We start from the raw sequence: 22,781 nt of genomic DNA on the forward strand, positions 1-22,781 counted from the left end.
TTTGCATGGCTGCTGCTCTTGGAAAGACTCCCTTTCCCTTTGGGGTTCATGAGAGCATCTCCTATTCCTCCACCTTTCCCTTAGGGAATATATCTAGCAGGGACTAGATCCCAACAGTGATCTTGATGAATGCTGGTATTTGCTGTTTAGAACCAGTTTGGCCTTGGAAGACCTACCAAGAAGATCACCTTTGTCACTAATGGTTTGGTCAGCAACCTCAGGTCTTATGGATCAGATGTCTTCTCTATGTGCAGTGGACTCACCACCTACATGACTTATGAAGTTCATGGTGAGTGCAAGCAAAGGAATTCAAACAGAACTGGCATTTGTTTCCCTTGGGGAATGACCAACAGAATTGCTGCTCTTCCACCTTGAGTCAGGCAGAAACCAGGGGCATCAGCAGTTGTACCAAGGGTTCGACATCTTTGCAGATCAGGACTGGAACAGGGTGGGGTCACAGTCCCCATAAATGACCAAAGCAAATCCTTACAGGTCCTTTCCAGGAAGCTTAAGGAGGCTGAATTTTGGGCCCAGATTCTTTCAGCTGACACTGGCCTCCCCTGTAATGCCCAGTCAATAAAAGTGTCTTCCTAAGAACAGTTGTCCTTCAGGTCAGAGCTGACTGACAATTTCAATGGCAGCCCAGGTCTCAGGCATTAGCTCATGGGGTTGTGTTTCTTCCTTTCTTGCTTTGCAAGGAGTCCAAGTCAATCTGGGATCCTGCATTACCCTGGATGTCCTGAGAGTCGTGGATCTGAAGTACTGCACAGGCAATGGCAATGGACAGGTGAGAAAACCTGACCCTTACCTTTCTTGAACCAAATGGGGGGGGCTTCAGGTGCTTTGGGGATATCACTGCCTTTCTTCACAGGCTAAATATCTGCTTTCCCTTGGCTTTTTAGTCTCAGCAGATTCCAGGTGGCATCTTCAACAACACGCAGGGCAGCAACACACAAGTGGTCATCATTGGTGGCCAGTCCCAGATTGTGACCATCAACAGGCAATGGCGTGTGGCCATCATTGAGCAAACGAGCATCACTGGGTCCTGGAAAACCATCTGGAACTACAACACGGTGAGTGGCATGGGTGACTTGTTCAAAAAACAAATGAGGAGACTGGCAGCAGGTAGAGCTGTCCCAGAGATGGGGCTTGTTTCCTTCTTCTGACCGTGTTGAGTGCAAAATTTGAGGTAGGAACTCTTGGCCTGCTCTTCTGTTTTAACAGAGGGTTTTCTCCAATATCAGGGCATGAAAAAATGAAATCCAAGTACTCAATAACTTCATTTTACAGGGCATCATTGCAACCAAAGTCACTCAACAGAACGCCTGCTACATTTCCATCATGAACAGAAATGAGATGCCCAGCTTCAATAACCTGGCCCGCCTGGCAGAAGAGAGCAGGGTAAGGTTCCCAAGGAGAAGCAGAGTCCTCACCCTGGAATTCATTGATCCATTTCTTCATGTGCTTTTACCTTCTGGACAGGATGAGGTCCTCACATGTGGCAGGATTTTCTTTCTCTGGACAGCAGTGGGGCTTGGGTATTTTCCACAGGAATGCTTTGCTGAAAGAGGAAAAGGGCTGCACATTCCTTTTACCGAGTTCTGATTTCCCTGAGAACATTCAGCTCTGTAGCTTGCTGAAAACACTTTCTCTAAGCACCTCTTTGAGGGCCTTAATTCTTTTGGCATGCCAGGACCTTGAAGTCTTTTCAGGCCTTTCAATACCAATCTACATTGGTTAGTTCAGAACTTTGCATGGCTGCTGCCCTTGGACAGAATCCCTTTCCCTTTGGGGTTCATGAGAGCATCTCCTATTCCTCAGGCTCTCCCCTAGGGAATATGCCCAGCCATAACCACATCCCAACACTTACCTTGCTGAATGCTGTTTTTTGTTTAGAACCAGTTTGGCCTTGGAAGACCTACCAAGAAGATCACCTTTGTCACTAATGGTTTGGTCAGCAACCTCAGGTCTTATGGATCAGATGTCTTCTCTATGTGCAGTGGACTCACCACCTACATGACTTATGAAGTTCACGGTGAGTGCAAGCAAAAGAATTCTAACACACCTGGCATTTGTTTGCCCTAGGGAATGACCAATGGACAATGGGTGTTCTTCCACCTTGAGTCAGGCAGAAACCAGGGGCCTCAGCAGTTGTACAAAGGGTTTGACATCTTTGCAGATCAGGATTGGAATGTGGTGGGGTGGTGGGGTCACAGTCCCCATAAATGACCCAAATCAAATCCTTACAGGTCCTTTCCAGGAAGCTTCGGGAGGCTGAATTTTGGGCCCAGAGTGTTTCAGCTGACACTGGGCTCCCCAGTAATGCCCAGTCAATAAAAGTGTCTCCCTAAGAACAGTTGTCCTTCAGGTCAGAGCTGACTGACAATTTCAATGGCAGCCCAGCTCTCAGGCATTAGCTCATGGGGTTTTGTTTCTTCCTTTCTTGCTTTGCAAGGAGTTCAAGTCAATCTGGGATCCTGCATTACCCTGGATGTCCTGAGAGTCGTGGATCTGAAGTACTGCACAGGCAATGGCAATGGACAGGTGAGAAAACCTGACCCTTACCTTTCTTGAACCAAATGGGGGGGGCTTCAGGTGCTTTGGGGATATCACTGCCTTTCTTCACAGGCTAAATATCTGCTTTCCCTTGGCTTTTTAGTCTCAGCAGATTCCAGGTGGCATCTTCAACAACACGCAGGGCAGCAACACACAAGTGGTCATCATTGGTGGCCAGTCCCAGATTGTGACCATCAACAGGCAATGGCGTGTGGCCATCATTGAGCAAACGAGCATCACTGGGTCCTGGAAAACCATCTGGAACTACAACACGGTGAGTGGCATGGGTGACTTGTTCAAAAAACAAATGAGGAGACTGGCAGCAGGTAGAGCTGTCCCAGAGATGGGGCTTGTTTCCTTCTTCTGACCGTGTTGAGTGCAAAATTTGAGGTAGGAACTCTTGGCCTGCTCTTCTGTTTTAACAAAGGGTTTTCTCCAATATCAGGGCATGAAAAAATGATATCCAAGTACTCAATAATTTCATTTTACAGGGAGTCATTGCAACCAAAGTCACGCAGCAGAACGCCTGCTACATTTCCATCATGAACAGAAATGAGATGCCCAGCTTCAATAACCTGGCCCGCCTGGCAGAAGAGAGCAGGGTAAGGTTCCCAAGGAGTAGCTGAGTCCTCACCCTGGAGTTCATTGATCCATTTCTTCATGTGCTTTTACCTTCTGGACAGGATGAGGTCCTCACAAGTGGCAGGATTTTCATTCTCTGAAAAGTATTTGGGCTTGGGAATTTTCCATAGCAGTGCTTGGCTGAAAGAGGAAAAGGGCTGCACGTTGATTTTCCGAGTTCTGATTTCCCTGAGAACATTGAGCTCTATAGCTTGCTGAAAACACTTTATCTAAGCAGCTCTTTGAGGGCCTTAATTCTTTTGGCATGCCAGGTCCTTAAAGTCCTTTGCAGGCCTATCAATACCAATCTGCATTGGTCAGCTCAGAACTTTGCATGGCTGCTGCTCTTGTCCAGACTCCCTTTCCCATTGGGGTGCATGAGAGCATCTCCTATTCCTCAGGCTTTCCTCTAGGAAATATGCCCAGCCACAACCACATCCCAACACTGATCCTTTTGAATGCTGTTTTTTGTTTAGAACCAGTTTGGCCTTGGAAGACCTACCAAGAAGATCACCTTTGTCACCAATGGTTTGGTCAGCAACCTCGGGTCTTATGGATCAGATGTCTTCTCTATGTGCAGTGGACTCACCACCTACATGACTTATGAAGTTCACGGTGAGTGCAACCAAAGGAATTCTGTCTCTCAGTGATCTGGCATTTGTTTCCCTTGGGGAATGACCAATGGACAATTGGTGTTCTCCCACCTTGAGTCAGGCAGAAATCAAGGATTTCAGCAGTTGTACAAAGGGTTCAACGTCTTAGCAGATCAGGACTGGAACAGGGTGGGGTCACAGCCCCCATAGAGGACCCTAGTGAAGTCCTTACAGTTTCTTTCCAGAAAGCTTAAGGAGGCTTGAATTTGGGCCCAGAGTGTTTCAGCTGACAATGGCCTCCCCTGTAATGCTGAGTCAATAAAAGTGTCTCCCTACGTGTCCCCAGCTGTCCTTCATGTCAGAGCTGACTGACAATTTCAATGGCAGCCCAGCTCTCAGGCATTAGCTCATGGGGTTGTGTTTCTTCCTTTCTTGCTTTGCAAGGAGTCCAAGTCAATCTGGGATCCTGCATTACCCTGGATGTCCTGAGAGTCGTGGATCTGAAGTACTGCACTGGCAATGGCAATGGACAGGTGAGAAAATCTGACCCTAACCTTTCTTGAATCAAAGTGGGAGGAACCTGAGCTGCTGCCCAAAGCCAATCCTTATGGCCTTCTTGCCTGGCATCTTCCCTTTTGAGAGGTTCCTGCTTGAGGGCGCAGATGCTGAAACAGAAAAATGGGTCAGGACAGGATTCCCTCCGGGACTTTGAACGTGGATTAACTGTGGTCAGTCCACCTTAGACCCTCTGCCAAGCACCCACAGCCCTGCTTCTGGGTCCCTTAGAAAAGACTGAGTGCAGGGATGGCACTTCCCAGAGGCCAGCATTTCTTCCATTGTAGCAGGGATTTTTCAGGAGCTTTGGGGATATCACTGTCCTCCTTAAAAGGTGAAATGTCTTCTTTCCTTTGGCTTTTTAGTCTCAGCAGATTCCTGGTGGTGAGGGAAGCTCACAAGTCGTCATCATTGGTGGCCAGTCCCAAATTGTGACCATCAACAGGCAATGGCGTGTGGCCATCATTGAGAAAAAGGCTGGCATTGGGTCCTGGAAAACCATCTGGAACTACAACACGGTGAGTGGCAGGAAGGGGACTTGTTCACACAGTGTATGAGGAGACTGGCTGCTGATAGGGCTGGCAGAGAGATGGGGCTTGTTTCCTTATTCTGTCCCAGTTGAGAGCACAATTTGGGGTAGGAATGCTCTGAATTTGTTTCTGTTTTAACAAAGGGATTTCTCCAATTCCAATGTGTGAAAGACTAATGTGTGATTTCTTCATATTTTCATTTCACAGGGCATCATTGTAACCAAAGTCACTCAGCAGAATGCCTGCTACATTTCCACCATGAACAGAAATGAGATGCCTCGCTTTGATAACCTGGCCCACCTGGCAGAACAGAGCAGGGTAAGGTTCCCGTGGAGCAGCAGAATCCTGCCCCTGGAGTTCATTGGCCCAATTCTTCATGTGCTTTTTCCTTCTGGACAGGAGAATGTTGTCACAAGTAGCTGGATTTCCTTTCATCAACACTAGAGGGGCTTGGGAATTTTTCAGAGAAATGCTTTGCTGCAACTTGAAAGGGTCTGCACCATTCCCTTCCTCATCTCCACTTTCTCTGAGGATGTTGAGCTGTGCAGTTTGCTTGCCACAGCCTTTCACTGAGGAGCCTTTCAAGGGCCTTGATTCTCCTGATATGCAAGGTCTCAAAGTCCTCAACAGACTATTCAATACCAATCTGCATTGGTCAGCTCAGAACTTTGCATGCCTGCTGCTCTTGGCCAGAATCACTTTCCCTTTGGGGTGCATGAGCGCATCTCCCTATTCCTCAGCCATTCCCCTAGGGAATATATCTAGCAGGAATGAGAAACCAACAGTGATCTTGCTGAATGCTGGTATTTGCTGTTTAGAACCAGTTTGGCCTTGGAAGACCTACCAAGAAGATCACCTTTGTCACTAATGGTTTGGTCAGCAACCTCAGGTCTTATGGAGCAGATGTCTTCTCTATGTGCAGTGGACTCACCACCTACATGACTTATGAAGTTCACGGTGAGTGCAAGCAAAAGAATTCAAACAGACCTGGCATTTGTTTCCCTTGGGGAATGACCAACAGAATTGCTGCTCTTCCACCTTGAGTCAAACAGAAACCAGGGGTCTCAGCAGTTGTACAAAGGGTTCGACATGTTTGCAGCTCAGGACTGGAACAGGGTGGGGTCACAGACCCTGATAAATGTCCTAAAGCAAACACTCACAGCTCCATTCTGAGAAGCTTCATGGGGCTCTATTTTGGGTACAGAGTGTTTCAGCTGACACTGGGCTCCCCTGTAACGCCCAGGCAATAAAAAGTGTCACCCTATGTGTCCCCAGCTGTCCTTCAGGTCAGAGCTGACTGACAATTTCAATGGCAGCCCAGGTCTCAGGCATTAGCTCATGGGGTTTTGTTTCTTCCTTTCTTGCTTTGCAAGGAGTCCAAGTCAATCTGGGATCCTGCATTACCCTGGATGTCCTGAGAGTCGTGGATCTGAAGTACTGCACTGGCAATGGCAATGGACAGGTGAGAAAATCTGACCCTAACCTTTCTTGAACCCAATTGGGAGGAACCTGAGCTGCAGCCCACAGCCAATCCTTATGGCCTTCTTGCCTGGCATCTTCCCTTTTGAGAGGTTCCTGCTTGAGGGTGCAGATGCTGAAATAGAAAAATGGGTTCCCTCCAGGACTTTGAGCATGGATTAACTGTGGGCAGTCCTCCTTAGCCCCTCTGCCCAGCACCCACAGCCCTGATTCTGGGTCCTTTAGAAAAGACTGAGTGCAGGGATGGCACTTCCCAGAGGCCAGCATTTCTTCCATTGTAGCAGGGATTTTTCAGGAGCTTTGGGGATATCACTGTCCTCCTTAAAAGGTGAAATGTCTTCTTTCCTTTGGCTTTTTAGTCTCAGCAGATTCCTGGTGGTGAGGGAAGCTCACAAGTCGTCATCATTGGTGGCCAGTCCCAAATTGTGACCATCAACAGGCAATGGCGTGTGGCCATCATTGAGAAAAAGGCTGGCATTGGGTCCTGGAAAACCATCTGGAACTACAACACGGTGAGTGGCAGGAAGGGGACTTGTTCACACAGTGTATGAGGAGACTGGCTGCTGATAGGGCTGGCAGAGAGATGGGGCTTGTTTCCTTATTCTGTCCCAGTTGAGAGCACAATTTGGGGTAGGAATGCTCTGAATTTGTTTCTGTTTTAACAAAGGGATTTCTCCAATTCCAATGTGTGAAAGACTAATGTGTGATTTCTTCATATTTTCATTTCACAGGGCATCATTGTAACCAAAGTCACTCAGCAGAATGCCTGCTACATTTCCACCATGAACAGAAATGAGATGCCTCGCTTTGATAACCTGGCCCACCTGGCAGAACAGAGCAGGGTAAGGTTCCCATGGAGCAGCAGAATCCTGACCCTGGAGTTCATTGGCCCAATTCTTCATGTGCTTTTTCCTTCTGGACAGGAGAATGTTGTCACAAGTGGTTGGATTTCCTTTCATCAACCCTAGAGGGGCTTGGGAATTTTTCAGAGAAATGCTTTGCTGCAACTTGAAAGGGTCTGCACCATTCCCTTCCTCATCTCCACTTTCTCTGAGGATGTTGAGCTGTGCAGTTTGCTTGCCACAGCCTTTCACTGAGGAGCCCTTCAAGGGCCTTGATTCTCTTGACATACAAGGTCTCAAAATCGTACAGAGATTACTCAGTACCAATCTGCATTGGTCAGCTCAGAACTTTGCATGGTGGCTGCTCTTGGACAGAATCACTTTCCCTTTGGGGTGCATGAGCGCATCTCCCTATTCCTCAGCCTTTCCTCTAGGGAATATATCTAGCAGGGACTAGATCACAGCACTGAGCTTTCTGAATGCTGGTATTTGCTGTTTAGAACCAGTTTGGCCTTGGAAGACCTACCAAGAAGATCACCTTTGTCACCAATGGTTTGGTCAGCAACCTCGGGTCTTATGGATCAGATGTCTTCTCTATGTGCAGTGGACTCACCACCTACATGACTTATGAAGTTCACGGTGAGTAAAAGCAAAGGAATTCTAACAGACCTGGCATTTGTTTCCCTTGGGGAATGACCAATGGACAATGGGTGTTCTTCCACTTTGAGTCAGGCAGAAACCAGGGGCATCAGCAGTTGTACAAAGGTTCAGCATCTTTGCAGCTCAGGACTGGAACAGGGTGGGGTCACAGTCCCCATAAATGACCCAAAGCAAATCCTTACAGGTCCTTTCCAGGAAGCTTAAGGAGGCTGAATTTTGGGCCCAGAGTGTTTCAGCTGACACTGGGCTCCCTAGTAATGCCCAGTCAATAAAAGTGTCTCCCTAAGAACAGTTGTACTTCATGTCAGAGCTGACTGACAATTTCAATGGCAGCCCAGCTCTCAGGCATTAGCTCATGGGGTTTTGTTTCTTCCTTTCTTGCTTTGCAAGGAGTCCAAGTCAATCTGGGATCCTGCATTACCCTGGATGTCCTGAGAGTCGTGGATCTGAAGTACTGCACAGGCAATGGCAATGGACAGGTGAGAAAATCTGACCCTTACCTTTCTTGAACCAAATGGGGGGGGCTTCAGGTGCTTTGGGGATATCACTGCCTTTCTTCACAGGCTAAATATCTGCTTTCCCTTGGCTTTTCAGTCTCAGCAGATTCCAGGTGGCATCTTCAACAACACGCAGGGCAGCAACACACAAGTGGTCATCATTGGTGGCCAGTCCCAGATTGTGACCATCAACAGGCAATGGCGTGTGGCCGTCATTGAGCAAACGAGCATCACTGGGTCCTGGAAAACCATCTGGAACTACAACACGGTGAGTGGCATGGGTGACTTGTTCAAAAAACAAATGAGGAGACTGGCAGCAGGTAGAGCTGTCCCAGTGATGGGGCTTCTTTCCTTCTTCTGACCGTGTTGAGTGCCCAATTTGAGGTAGGAACTCTTGGCCTGCTCTTCTGTTTTAACAAAGGGTTTTCTCCAATATCAGGGCATGAAAAATGATATCCAAGTACTCAATAATTTCATTTTACAGGGAGTCATTGCAACCAAAGTCACGCAGCAGAACGCCTGCTACATTTCCATCATGAACAGAAATGAGATGCCCAGCTTCAATAACCTGGCCCGCCTGGCAGAAGAGAGCAGGGTAAGGTTCCCAAGTGGTAGCAGTATCCTGATCCTGGAGTTAATTGGGATATATATTCGTGCAATTGTATCTGCAGGAGCAAACAAGATTTTCACAAGTGGCAAGATTTTCTTTCTCTCAACATTAGTGGGGCTTGGGAATTTTCCATAAGAATGCTTTGCTGAAAGAAGAAAGGGGCTGCAATATTCCGTCCACAAGTTCCCCATTGCCTGAGAATCTTGAGCTCTGCAGCATGCTGGGCAAAGCCTTGCTCTGAGGAGGCCTTCTATGGCCTTCATTCGCTTGGCATGCCAAGATCTCAAAGTCCTTCACAGACATTTCAGTATCACACAGCATTGGTCAGCTCAGAACTTTGCATGGCTGCTGCTCTTGGTCAGAATCACTTTCCCTTTGATGCGCATGAGAGCATCTCCCTATTCCTCAGCCTTTCCTCTAGGGAATATGCATAGTAGGGACCAGATCACAGCACTGAGCTTTCTGAATGCTGGTATTTGACGTTTAGAACCAGTTTGGCCTGGGAAGACCTACCAAGAAGATCACCTTTGTCACCAATGGATTGGTCAGCAACCTCAGATCTTATGGATCAGATGTCTTCTCTATGTGCAGTGGACTCACCACCTACATGACTTATGAAGTTCACGGTGAGTGCAAGCAATGGATGGGGTCATAGCCCCTGATAAATGACCTGAAGAAAACACTCACAGCTCCATTCTGAGAAGCTTCATGGGGCTCTATTTTGGGCACAGAGTGTTTCAGCTGACCCTGGGCTCCCCTGTAATGCCCAGGCAATAAAAAGTGTCACCCCACATATCCAAAGCTGTCCTTCAGGTCAGAGCTGGCTGACAATTTCAATGGCAGCCCAGGTCTCAGGCATTAGCTCATGGGGTTGTGTTTCTTCCTTTCTTGCTTTGCAAGGAGTCCAAGTCAGTCTGGGATCCTGCATTACCCTGGATGTCCTGAGAGTCGTGGATCTGAAGTACTGCACAGGCAATGGCAATGGACAGGTGAGAAAATCTGACCCTTACCTTTCTTGAACCAAATGGGGGGGGCTTCAGATGCTTTGGGGACATCACTGTCTTTCTTCAAAGGCTAAATATCTGCTTTCCCTTGGCTTATTAGTCTCAGCAGATTCCAGGTGGCATCTTCAACAACACTCAAGGCAACATCTTCAACAACACACAAGTGGTCATCATTGGTGGCCAGTCCCAGATTGTGACCATCAACAGGCAATGGCGTGTGGCCATCATTGAACAAACGAGCATCACTGGGTCCTGGAAAACCATCTGGAACTACAACACGGTGAGTGGCAGGGAGGGGGCTCCTTCAAAAGCATCCAAGGAGTCTGGCTGCTGGTACAGCTGACCCAGGGATGGTGATTGTTTCCTTATTCTGACCATTTTGAGTGCACAATTTCAAGTAGAAACTTCCTGCACTTGTTCTGGTTTTAAGAAAGGTTTTTTACAATCCCAAGGCTTGAATGATTAAAGTTTGTGTTCTCAATAACTTCATTTCACAGGGCATCATTGTAACCAAAATCACACAACAGAACACCTGCTACATTTCCACCATGAACAGAAATGAGATGCCCCGCTTTGATAACCTGGCCCGCCTGGCACAAGAGAGCAGGGTAAGGTTCCAAACGTGTAGCAGATTCATGACCCTGGAGTTCATTGGCCCATTTTTTCATTGGTTTTTTCCTTCTGGACAGGAGAATGTTGTCACAAGTGGCAGGGTTTTCTTTCTCTCAACACTAGTGGGGCTTGGGATTTTTTCGGAGGAAAATCCCAAGCCCAAATTTGCTGAAAGCTGAAACAGGGCTGCACCTTTCTCTTTCTTATCTCCACTTTCTCTGAGGATGTTGAGCTCTGCAGCTTGCTGGGCAAAGCCTTTCACTGAGGAGCCGTTCATGGGCCTTCATTCTCTTGGCATGCCAATTTCTCAAAGATACCTCCAAAGACTCTTCAGTACCAAACTGCGTTGGCCGGCTCAGAGCTTGGCATTGCAGCTGCTCCGGCCAGACTCCCTTTTCCTTTGGGGTGTGAGAGAGCATCTCCTTATTCCACAGCCTTTCCCCTGGGGAATATGCCCAGCAGGAAACAGCTCCTGACACTTACCTGGCTGATTGCTGTAATTTCATGTTTAGAATCATATTGGTTTTGGAAGACCTACCAAGAAGATCACCTTTGTTGCCAGTGCATTGGTCAACAACCTGAGGTCTTATGGATCAGATGTCTTCTCTATGTGCACTGGACTCACCACCTACATGGCTTATGAAGTTCATGGTGAGTGCAAGCAAAGGAATTCTGTCTCTGAGTGACCTGGCATTTTTCTCTCCTGAGGAATCACCAATGCACAATTGCTACATTTCCACCTCAAGGCAGGCAGAAACCAAGGGCTTCAGCAGTTGTACAAAGGGTTCAGCATCTTTGCAGATCAGGATTGAAAAGGGTGGGGTCACAGCCCCCATAAATGACCCAAAGCAAACCTTACAGCTCCTTTCAGTAATCTTAATGACTCTGGGCCCATGAACTGGCAGCAGCCTCACCATGCAATGCCCAGCCATTGGGACTCCCGTAACCAAGTGCAATAGAGCCCCAATTTCTGCACAGGAAATCCCTAAGGGTGTTGAAGATCAGGTCTTTGTGAGCATTCCTGGCTGAGCCACCGAGCCAGTGCTATTTGGGGACTCCAAGAGAATCTATCCCTCATACAGCTCAAATATTCCCAGAGCAGCAACTCTCCTGAACCTGGCTGGCTCTGAGCAACACCACCATCATTCTGTAAAAAGGCAGCCAAGGTCTTTGGGATCACTTCATGGTGTTTTTTCTTTCCTTTTCCAGGTTTGCAAGGACCCCAGGTGAATCTGGGATCATGCATTATCCTGGATGTCCTGCAAGTTGTGGATCTGAACTACTGCACTGGTAATTTCCATGGCAATGGACAGGTGAGAAAACCTTAGCCCTTCCCTTTCTTGAACCAATCTGGGGGGCTCGAAGCTGCTCAAAGCCAACCCTGATGCCCTTCTTGCCTGACATCTCCACTTTTGAGAGGCTCCTGCCTGAGTGTACAGATGCTGAAGCGGAGCAGAGGTTTCTGTTCAGGACCTTAAATGTGGATTTCCTCTGGCCAGTGCTCTGGCATGCATCAACCTCTAAAGGCACCAGCTGGCAGGTGTCAGATGCAGCAATGATTCACTGAATGCTTAAAAAGTAATGCTTGCACCCTTGATTCTGGGTGCTTTGGAAAAGACTGAAGGCAGTGCCAGCACTTCCCGGGGGCAGCATTCTTCCATTGTAGCAGGGATTTTCCAGAAGCTTTGGGCACGTCACTGTCTCCCTTCAAAGGTGAAACATCTGCTTTCCCTTGGCTTTTCAGTCTCAGCAGATTCCAGGTCACAACTGCCATTTCTCTGGTGCCTGTGTTTTCCAAAACATGACCCTCAGCAGTCAAACACATGAGGTGATTTTCGAGCAAAGGAGTGAGCAGTTCTCCTGGAAAACCATCTGGAACTACAACACGGTGAGTGCCAGGGAGGAGGGGGCTCCTTCAAAAGCTCTACTGGGAGCCTGGCTCTTGGCCCAGCTGGCCCTGGGACAGGGCCTGTTTCTATATTGTCACCATCCTGAGTCCAAGATTAGGGGCAGAACCTCTCAGCATTTGTGACTCTTGTTAGTCAGAGTCTATCCTGTCCCTTTGGGTGGAAAACCAAACTGCAAGTGCTCAATAAGTTTTATTTTTACAGGGCATCATTGCAACCAAACTGGTGCAAGAGAGAACGTGCTACATTTCCACCATGAACAGGAGTGAGATGCCCACCTTTGATGCTCTTGTCAGATATGCTGCAGAGAACAAGGTAAGATTCAATTCAGCAGTTGCTTGGAATATTTTTGTACTGAATTTGAAATTCCTTTTTTTTGCCTGAAGCACTGCTGTTTTCAAAACCCTCACAACCAATGGTAAATTAAAAGCCATTTTAATGGTTGTTTTCATTAATGTTTTCAGTGATATTTTTCAGGTACATCATTTGAAGGCTTTCAAAAATTACAATATCCTAGTTTGGATGCCTTTAGTGCAGGTTAATTTTGAGTCTAAGTCTCAGATTAGTTAGGTTATTTTTATAATTACTTAAATCATTATTTCAATTGACTTTTTATACTACCTTAGTAACTCAGACTTTAGATTCTTTGCTAAGTATCTTTCATAAAGTCTCATTCTCAAAGTCTAGAAAAATATTTTTTCTTCAGAATATCTAATTGAGGAATAAAAGATATTTCAATTTTATAGAAAAATATTTTGGTAAGCTTTTAAATTTTTTGAAGAGGACTGTACACCATGTTTCAGTTCAGCCATTCACATTAGCACAGACATTATACAAATTATCTCAGCTTTCAGCATATTCACCTTTGCTAAAAAGAAGCTTCCCTTGAAATCTGAGAAGTGAGTATGTAAAATAACACACCTCAAATAGCAGGAAGGCCTGTAGGGCAGAAGGGAATCAGGAGGAGACTTCTCCTGCCAGCTGATGGCCCTGAGGGGCGAGGGCAGGGACTGAGCAGGGGCCTTGGAAGGAGCCCTGGCTCCACAGAGAGGCCTCACTCCTCTTCATCAGCGCTTTCCTTGTGCTGCCACTTCCCCTCAGGCTCCCTGAGAACCATCGGCCTCTGGAGCTGCCTGCAGGGCTTGCCAGGGGTCCCACAGCCTCCCAGGGATTGAAAGGTGTCCCTAAAGGCAGCTGGGGCTGAAACACCCAGCCCTGAGTCATCCTTCCAGAGAGAGGAACAGCCCCAGCAGGAACCGGATCCCAACCCTGATCCTGCTGAACGCTGTTTTTTGTGTAGAACCAGTTTGGCCTTGGAAGACCTACCAGGAAGATCACCTTTGTCACCAATGGATTGGTCAGCAACCTCGGGTCTTATGGAGCAGATGTCTTCTCTATGTGCAGTGGACTCACCACCTACATGGCTTATGAAGTTCATGGTGAGTGCAAGCAAAGGAATTTTGTCTCAGAGTGACCTGGCATTTGTTTGCCCTAGGGAATGACCAATTGCTGCTCTTCCACCTTGAGACTGGCACAAAGCAAGCAACAAACATGCATCCTTGTAGAAGAGCAGCTGCTGTTGTGGAGATGGGTGTAAATCTACTGAATCTGTGTCAGTTTGTCAATCACAGAGGTTCTTCTATTGAGATCAAAAACTGCATTCTTCTGAAACATATTCAAGTAATTCTTTTACTCAGAGCAGTTAATCCTCAGGCACCATCCGAGTACTCTGAGCCTCTCTCCAAGCTGATGGTCTCCAGCCCTCCTTTGGAAAACACTCTGCAGCTCAGGCTCCAGCTGCTGCATTTCTGGCTCAGCAGCAGTTCCACGTACTCACTGCTTGCTTTGCTTTAGGCTTGCTTTGGCAGCTGACAGGGCTCAAAGGGGTTGGAAAGGCAAGTGCAATGTGCCAGGTTTAAGGGCTGTCAGTGAATGCACAGAGCACTTAAAATCATCTAAGCCAGTGTCTCTATTTTTTTCTTTTTTTTTTTCTTTTTCTGATGTTGTTTGTATAGGACCCCAGCTGAATCAGGGATCGTGTATCTCTCTTGATGTCCTCAAACTTGTGGATCTGAATTATTGTGGTGGAAATATCAAGGCCTGAAAACCTTATCTTTCTTCAATCAAGAACAGAGGATCCGAGCTGCTGCCCAAGGCAAACCCTGATGCAATTCTTCCCTCACATCTCCTTTTAGAGATGGTCTTGGGGACGTAGATGCTGACACACATTAACTGCTGACCACATCTTTCAAATAAAGTCCCTCATTATGTATTGACTCCAGCTTGTTTCTCATTACTCTACCCTTTTCCATCTAAGAACCCCTCCACAAAAATATTTTTATTGTCTCCCTTCTGCCCCATTTGAGCCCTTCAAATGCTCTTTTGATTGCCAGCTCCCAACACAGGACACAGACAAAGAGCTGGGCAAGCCCCAGGGTGTGGATGGTACAAACAAGGCAGTCACAGGCAGCACCTTCCCTCCCTGTTTGGGGAAAGATGCCTCACATTAAGAATCTTGATTCGGGTGGCACAAAAGGCAGGAATGAAGAAGGGCAAAGCACTGAATTTGCCTTTTTTAGGGGAAGGGGGGTTTCTTTTGTGGGATTTACAGAGCTGTTCTGTTCCTAAAATGAGGCAAGGTTGGGATTCCTGTTGCTCAAATCTTTACAATCAAGATTATTATTTCCTTTTGGCAGGATGCCCCAGGTTGTCCAGGTGAATACAAATCTGCCTTCAGGACCAACACCAGCCATGCCACATCCCTCAGTTTCTGGGATTCAAATCAGCCCTTAGTCCATAACCTGGTGCACACTGGCACAAAGCATCACTGCAAGTTTCCTGGGAATCTCTGCTCTGCTTCTGATGATCATTGGTTTTCCTTTAAAAGTGGCTGTTCAATACACTGAGCTTACCATGACCACTTTTCTCTCAGCTCCCTGTATGCCATGAATTCAATCAGGCAGGTATCAAAGCCTCCTCTTATCAGAGCACTTCCCCAGGAACCTCGTCATGCTTCTGTGAACACAGGGCACCTGCCAATAAGGCAAACCCATTTTCAGATTTAACTTTGGGATATTATGTATAAAAAGCAAGAGTGCAGATCAGTTGGCAGCAGGTTTCAACATCAGTTTGTGGAAGTTAACAGAATTCAGTGGCAAGGGTTGGTCTATTGCTTACTGCATAGATGGAACCTGCAAAGGCAAATCAAATTAAAATCCCTTCAGAATGGCAGAGACAGAGCCCAGGGCTGCAAAGGGTGAGGGTGCAGAGGGTTTAAGAGCATTTAAACACTGACTCATTTACAAGGTGATTCAATAGTGTTTATTACAGTTACAACAAAGACTGAAATATAGATTCTAGATAGCAACATTCATACCCTAATCACTGCTCATGCACCCACACAGGCCCAGAGCTGTTTACATCTCTATCTGTGTGTGCAAAAGGACCTGTTAAAAATTCCCCTGAGTTCACTGAAAGGGGTCAAATGCCTTTACATTTCTCAGTAGGTGAGGGTTGAGGCTCCAGGAGTGGAGGATTCCAGCCCAGTCTTCAGGAAATCAAATTTTGAGGACTGCAAACCTGAGGCTTTGCAAGCTTCAGGACACGTCCCAGTCCACAGGAGAGGCTTGAGGAGCCCACTGCAGTCCAGGGCACTGAGAGGCCCCCTTAGCTCTGCTGTTTATGGAGCCAGGAGATGATTGTCCTTGATTCCCAGGAGATTTCCACCCTGGCCTGTCCCAGCCGGTAACAATGGTCCTGTTCCACTCAGGCTGTGATCCAGGCAGATCATGTTCCAAGGCTGTCAGGAGTGAGTGATTGTCCCTTGTTCCCTGCCTGGGTCAGGGAGCCAATATTCCTGATATAAGCAGTGTCACTCCCACGTTTGCCTCTCCCAGAACAGTCATGAAAACCAGGCTGGGGTAAAGGCTGAATGTAAAGCCTGACACAAAAGCACTGATGGCTCTTGTGGGGTTCCCAGCCTCCCCTTTGAGGCCACAAACCACCTCCCCTTTAACCTGGGGCAATAATCCCCCAAAACCCGGCTCCTGCAGCCAATGCTTTATTGAGAGAAACTCTGCTGGGAACCCACAAAGCTAAACCCTTACCTCCTTTAATCTATCCCAGAAATTGGAACATCAAGGAAAGCTCCAAGGAGCCCCACAATGGAAGTTCACACCACTCTGGCACTGGGGTTCTGCCTGAGCAGGAGAAACATCATACACGTGGCATTGCTGGAGGAGGCAATAAAACCTATTTATTCTTTTCCCTACCAACAGATTCCTACCTCATAATCATCAGACTCCAGCAGATCAAAATTTCCAAGAGTACAATCCCCACATTGATCAAGTAGTTACACCAGGAAATAATTATCAGGGACATGCAGCTGGGAAACAAACGACAAAATAATTTTATTGCAGCATTCAGCCCTTCCACACCTAATTCTGAAAACAAATAAAAAAGGTGGGAGGCTCACATCACTTATTCTGCCTTCAGCAGCATCAGCTCTGCAGTCAGGATGCATCTCTCTGTAAGTATGCATGCTTTTCTTCCTTATGAACTGAAGCTTTGATTCAAACCCATTCCTTTACCTCTCAGAAGGGCTCCTGCCTCTCTGGAGCACCAAGGCTTTCCCTGGGGACATTGAGCTCCTCCAGAAGGAGCAGCTCAGCCCCTGGGGTAAAGCAAGGGTGCCTCCCTTTGGGGGCACTGGTGCAATCCCGGGTTGAAAGCAAAAACAGGATCCAAGGAGGACCCTTGAACATCAGATTAGGAATAGAAAAGGAGGAATGTCATGACCAGATTTGTCAGCCAGAGCTGCAGTTACATTTTGTATTTGATTTTCATTTCAGATTTGGACTGCAGTCCTTCTTGGACTGGTCCTGACCCCAGCCCTTGCTGATCATGTGAGTACAAATGAACAATTCCACAATCTTGCTCTTTCTGTGTTCCCTGCTTCAGAGAAATCCTTGAACCTTTCATTTCCCTAAAGCCTTGGGGCAATAATCACTTGAAAGCCCAGGTGTTCTTTCATTTGTTTTTCTAGCATCAACAGACTGAAATAAGCAAGAAAATCTCCATTAGTGGAGGCTACCAAATTATGACCATCAATAGGAAATGGCTGGTGGCAAGTATTGAGCAAAAGACCAACCATGGGTACTGGAAAACCATCTGGAACTATGACACAGTGAGTGCAGAGAGGGGCTTGTTCAGAGTAGCTCAAACACTCAGTAAAAACTGGGTTTTCTAACTTTTTTTAATAGGTATGAAATTCCAGTATTAATGATTAAATTCCACGTGGCCAATAACTTTATTTGACAGGGCTTTATGGCAACCAAAGTGCTGCCAGAGAGAGCTTGCTACATTTCCATAATGAACAGAACAGAGATGCCCAGCTTCGATGGACTTCCCCAGCTGGCTGCAGACATCAGGGTAAGACTGAAAAGGAGCAGTGGCTTGGAAAGTTGTACTTAATGCACAGTGAAGGTCTTGCTATTTCCAAAACCAACAGCTACTTTGAAGAGCAGGTTCATCACATCATTAATTAGATATTTTTATCAACTTCAATGACATTTTACAACAATGTAACTTTCAGCTTTTGAAAATTGCAATACCCTTCTTCAGATGCTTCCAGCGGAGGGTTTACATGTTTGGCCAATTTTGTAGCTCAGTTAGATGAATCTTATCACATTGTTTATTATTATTATTATTATTATTATTATTATTATTATTATTATTATTATTATTATTTAGTAATAGTAATTTAGTAATAGTAATATTATTTAGTAATGTTAATAATATTATAATAGTAATAGTAATTATTATTACTATTACTATTAATAATATTAATAATATTATTATTATTACTATTATTACTATTACTATTAATAATATTAACAATATTATTACTATTACTATTATTACTATTACTATTATTATTAATAACAACTAAAACTAGGAGTGTGCCAGGAGTTGAGCAGAGCAGGGCACTGATCTTGCTGAGTGCTGGTGTTGATGTTTAGAACCAGAAGCACCCAAGACCCCCTTCAAAGGAGATCACATTCAGCCTTGTCAGGAGAGCCATTCGTGACCTGGAATCCTATGGACCAGACACCTCCTCTCTGTGCAGAGGCCTCTCAACCTACGTGGCCTATGAAGTTCAGGGTGAGTGCAAGCAGAGGAATTCTGCCTCTGAACCTTTGTTTCCTTGGGGAATGAATGATGCACAATTGCTGCTCTTCCACCTCAAAACCCACAGGAACCAGGGGCCTCAGCAGTTGCACAAAGGGTTCAGCACCTTTGCAGATCAGGACTGGAACAGGGTGGGGTCACAGCCCCCATAAATGACCAAAGCAAATCCTTACAGCTGAAGGATGCTTAATTTGGGGCTCAGGGTGTTCTGGCCCACACTGAGCAGCCCTGAAATGCCCAGTCAATAAAAAGGGGGTTTCTAAGCACCTCTGTCCTTCAGCTCAGAGCTGACCTGGCCCAGAGCCCTTACCAGCATCTCAGTCTGTCTCTTGGTAATTGTTTTTCTTTCCTTGTTTTTGAAGAACCCCAATTCAATCTTGGATCGTGCCTCAAGCTCGATGTCCTCCAATATTTGGCCCTCACCTACTGCCACAACGATAACTTTGTGTGAATCCTGCCCTTCCTGAGCTGCTGCCCAAATCCAGCCCTGCTGGAATTGTTCCCTGGCATTTCTCCTTCCTGAGGCTCCTTCCTGAGGATGGAGTGCTGGAGCAGATCAGTTGGTGAGCAGAGCTATCAATTAAATTCCTTCATCATGGAATAACTCCAGCCTGTTTGTCATTACTCTTTTCGTCCCATTTTTGCCCCTTTCATTGCTCTTTTCATCCCAGCACAGCCAGAGAGCTGGGCAGCCCCCAGGGTGTGTGGCACAAACAAGAAATTCACAGTTTGGACCTTCCTTCCCTGCCTGGGGAAAGATGCTTCTCATTAAAAATCCAGGGGGCACAAAAGGCAGATAGAAAGAAGTGAAAAACAATGAATATATATATATATATATATATATATATTTTTTTTTTTTTTTTTTTTTTTTTTTTTTTTTTTTATGGGAAGGGGAGTCTCCTTTGTGGGATTTACAGAGTTGTTCTGTCCCTAACCTAAAGCAAGGCTGGGATTCTTGTTGCTTAAATCTTTATATTATACATTTTTTTTGTACATTTATACATGAATAATTACGGCAGACCAGGGAAGGAAAAAAATCCTCTCGGCCACTGAGTGTCAGCCTCGAGTTGCACAAGAGGGATGGGAAAGGCTCCGGATCCCTTGCAGAGCACCAGAGCAGTGCAGTGGTGCCGGTTCTGGCAGTTTTCACAGGGCGCTGGGACGGCTCCCTGAGGTCCCCTGGAGAACAGGGAATGTGATTTTTAGGAGCTGACAGAAGCCGTTGCCCATCAGCCAGGGCAGAGCCCAAGGGAACCACCCAAAGGTGCTCCAGAGGCAGCGGCTGGAGCCTCACCTTGCTGTGTGCAATTAAAACACCTCACACCTCCCTGTCCTCCCACACACACACCCAGAGCACACTCAGCCCTCCCGAGGTCTCTCTCACACCACCTACAATCTCCACAATGCTTTTGGTTCTGGTATTTTTAGTGAGGGGGAGAAAAGGCAGACAAATTCCAGCAGCCCTCCCGTGTCCCACGTGAGCTGGGGGTGTTGGTGCTGCTCTCACCAGATCATAAACAAAAATACACACTCCCAAGGCAGGCATATGAAGAGGATTGGTCCTGAAGGAATTCAGAATTTCAGGATAAAGCTCAGATAAAGTTCCCCTTGGTCAGCAGCTCCCTCCACCTCAGAGCACTCCCAGCTCCCTCTGATGCTTCATTCCCTGGCTTCTCCCCAAGCTCTCCTTGTGTCACTCTGACCCCACAGCTACCCAGAGAATCTGATCTCCTCCTCCAGCTTTGTTAGGGATGTTTTAAAGGCAGATTTAATGCTTCAAGCAGGGCAGGGCAGCTGGAAAGCCTGGCACAGTGCATTGCATCCCCTGAGAGCCCCACTGAGCTCACCAGGTGTTGGCACTTAGGAGATTGGGGTTGTTGGTGTGCCCTGAGGGTCTGGCAGGGAAATCTGGGAGCCCTGGGGCAGTAAGAGCTGAGCTGGAGGTGCCAGGGGCTCCCTCGGTGGGGCTGGGGCTCCCTGTGAGCTCTCCTGCCTGCTTGGGAGCCTGGGGTGCTGTTTGTGGAAGGAGACAGGACAGGTAATGTCCTGTACATGGATTTACATTCTCCACTGGGTTTCCTTGGGACAGGGGGAGTTCAGCCTTTGGATTTTGGCGAGGGTGGGGATTTGGGGCAGGCTTTGATGAGCCCAGGCAGTGCTGAGCACGGCTCAGGAGTGAGAAAAGGCAAGGCAGGAAGCCTGGCATGGCTTCTCACTCCTGAGGAGCTGCCCCCGAGGTTTTAAAGGTGTTTAAGCTCAGAAATTGCCTGTGTGGGGAGCAAAGATGTCCCTGTGCATCCCTTCTCTCTGTGTGGGGAGCAAAGATGTCCCTGTGCATCTCCTCTGCCTGTGTGGAAATAAAGATGAAGTGACAGGATGGGGGGAATGGCCTTGAGGGCAGGGTTGGGTGGGGTTTTGGGAAGGAATTCCTCCCTGTGAGGCTGGGATGGAATTCCCAGAGCAGCTGTGGATCCCTGGCAGTGCCCAAGGCCAGGTTGGAGCACCCTGGTCTATGGAAAGTGTGGGACCCGTGGTGGGGCTGGATGGGCTTTGGGGTCTCCTCCCACCCAAACCATTCCAGGATTCCCTGGGCAGGTTTGGATGGGATTTTGGGAAGGAATATTGGGAGAGGGGCTGGGATGGAATTCCCCGAGCAGCTGTGGATCCCCGGCAGTGCCCAAGGCCAGGCTGGACAGGGTTTGGAGCCCCCTGGGGCAGTGGAAATGTCCCTGCCAGGGCAGGGCTGGGATGGGCCGGGCTTTAGGTCCGTCCTAACTCAGCCCAGGCTGGGGTTCCGTGCTGGGAGCGCTCGGCAGCTGCGGCCACGAGAGGGCATTCTCCGAGCTTCCCCTGCTGAGGAAAAGCAGAGCTTGCCATTTTCAATAATAACAATAATAATTAAAGGGGGGGAGGAAAGCCACAAACCCTCCCCGTATTTGCTGAGGTCCGTGACAAAGCGAGATTTGTGAGGAGGAGGCTGCTCCTGGCAAACAATGCCGCTGCTCGCCCAGGGCTGCCGGGGAGACTGAGGGTCAAGTCCCTTTAAAAAAAAAAAAAAAAAAAAAAGAAAAAAGTGCAATACAGAATTGTGCATCTTGAAATCTGAAACCGAGAAACAGCAGCGCCAGGGAAACAAGGGGGAAAGCCTCGCAATTCCTGTGGACAACTGTTGCGAGTGGAGTTTTGAGGAATACAACGCACGTCTAAACCTCCTGCAGGTCGTTGGATGGCTTTTGTGGGGAAACCGGGGAAATAAAGGAGCCTCGGAAGAAGAGATTTCTTTTTCTCCTCCTCTCTGGATATAATGGCCATTGCAAAGCTGAGCATCTGGAGGTTTGGTTTCCAGTGCGCCTTCCTGGCAGTTTTCACCCTCACCTGCGACGGGCACGGCGGGAGGAGAGAGAACGGAGGTCCTGCCTGCTATGGGGGCTTTGATTTGTATTTCATCCTGGACAAGTGAGTCCCTCCCGCTTTGTTCTTTCCCACCGAGCTCTGGGCTGCTACCGAGGAGGTTTCCTTTGGGTTCGGGGTTTGTAGGAGTCCCTGTGTCCCCAGGGCACCTCTCGCTCTGTTATTGCTGCGGGAGCTCTTTGCTGGCTCCGGTGCCTAAACCCCTTTGTGCTCCGCGGTGGCATCGTTGGGGATTTCACAGGGCGGGAGCTTTGTGTGTGCCCAACTCGAGTTTCTCAGAGCAGGGCAGCGCCAGGGTCCCCTCTGCTCTCCCGTGAGCCGGGGGCGCTGGGGCTCCCCGAGAGCAGGGGGGGCAGAACTGGCCCTGGAGAGACCAATCCAGGCTGGGATGAGCAGGGAATGCAGAACTGGCCCTGGAGAGACCAATCCAGGCTGGGATGAGCAGGGAATGCAGAACTGGCCCTGGAGAGACCAATCCAGGCTGGGATGAGCAGGGAATGCAGAATTGGCCCTGGAGAGACCAATTCCAGGCTGGAATGAGCAGGGAATGCAGAATTGTTCCTGCTGGGAACATGCAGGGGGTGCAGAATTGGCCCTGGAGAGACCAATCCAGGCTGGGATGAGCAGGGAATGCAGAATTGGCCCTGGAGAGACCAATCCAGGCTGGGATGTACAAGGAATGCAGAATTGTTCCTGCTGGGAACATGCAGGGAGT

At 47.7% G+C, this 22,781-nt stretch overlaps 2 protein-coding genes and 1 pseudogene across 4 annotated transcripts in view; all 3 read left to right on the forward strand.

Moving 5' to 3' along the window:
* The first annotated feature begins 246 nt into the window (after positions 1 to 246).
* LOC129131581 (uncharacterized) lies at positions 247 to 14,570 on the forward strand (annotated as a pseudogene).
* Positions 14,571 to 17,322: 2,752 nt separating this feature from the next.
* On the forward strand, positions 17,323 to 19,248 carry LOC129131582 (gastrokine-1). Its single transcript, XM_054650503.2, has 5 exons — positions 17,323 to 17,370; positions 17,511 to 17,651; positions 17,786 to 17,896; positions 18,487 to 18,628; positions 19,018 to 19,248. The coding sequence occupies exons 2-5, from the start codon at positions 17,565 to 17,567 to the stop codon at positions 19,104 to 19,106; spliced, it is 429 nt and encodes a 142-aa protein (XP_054506478.2). The 5' UTR covers positions 17,323 to 17,370; positions 17,511 to 17,564; the 3' UTR covers positions 19,107 to 19,248.
* A 2,241-nt stretch (positions 19,249 to 21,489) lies between these two features.
* Positions 21,490 to 22,781, forward strand: part of ANTXR1 (ANTXR cell adhesion molecule 1) — a 46,551-nt gene continuing 45,259 nt past the window's right edge. For 2 of the 3 annotated variants that reach the window (XM_054650665.2, XM_077191661.1), the window contains exon 1: positions 21,495 to 22,111. In XM_054650665.2, coding sequence (XP_054506640.1) covers positions 21,960 to 22,111 — 152 coding nt within the window. In that variant the 5' untranslated portion in view covers positions 21,495 to 21,959. Of the gene's footprint in view, positions 22,112 to 22,781 lie in introns of all 3 variants that reach the window. The other variant, XM_077191662.1, reaches the window with a different exon arrangement.

Source organism: Agelaius phoeniceus, chromosome 30 (assembly GCF_051311805.1).
Source record: "Agelaius phoeniceus isolate bAgePho1 chromosome 30, bAgePho1.hap1, whole genome shotgun sequence".
NCBI classification, from domain to species: domain Eukaryota; kingdom Metazoa; phylum Chordata; class Aves; order Passeriformes; family Icteridae; genus Agelaius; species Agelaius phoeniceus.

What these genes read in the sequence shown, in the direction of transcription:
- LOC129131582 (XM_054650503.2), top strand. Translation starts at nt 17,565, where the DNA reads ATGACCATCAATAGGAAATGGCTGGTGGCAAGTATTGAGCAAAAGACC. An exon ending in CCATCTGGAACTATGACACA is followed by an intron (nt 17,652 to 17,785) that starts GTGAGTGCAGAG and finishes TTTATTTGACAG; the next exon opens with GGCTTTATGGCAACCAAAGT. An exon ending in AGCTGGCTGCAGACATCAGG is followed by an intron (nt 17,897 to 18,486) that starts GTAAGACTGAAA and finishes GTTGATGTTTAG; the next exon opens with AACCAGAAGCACCCAAGACC.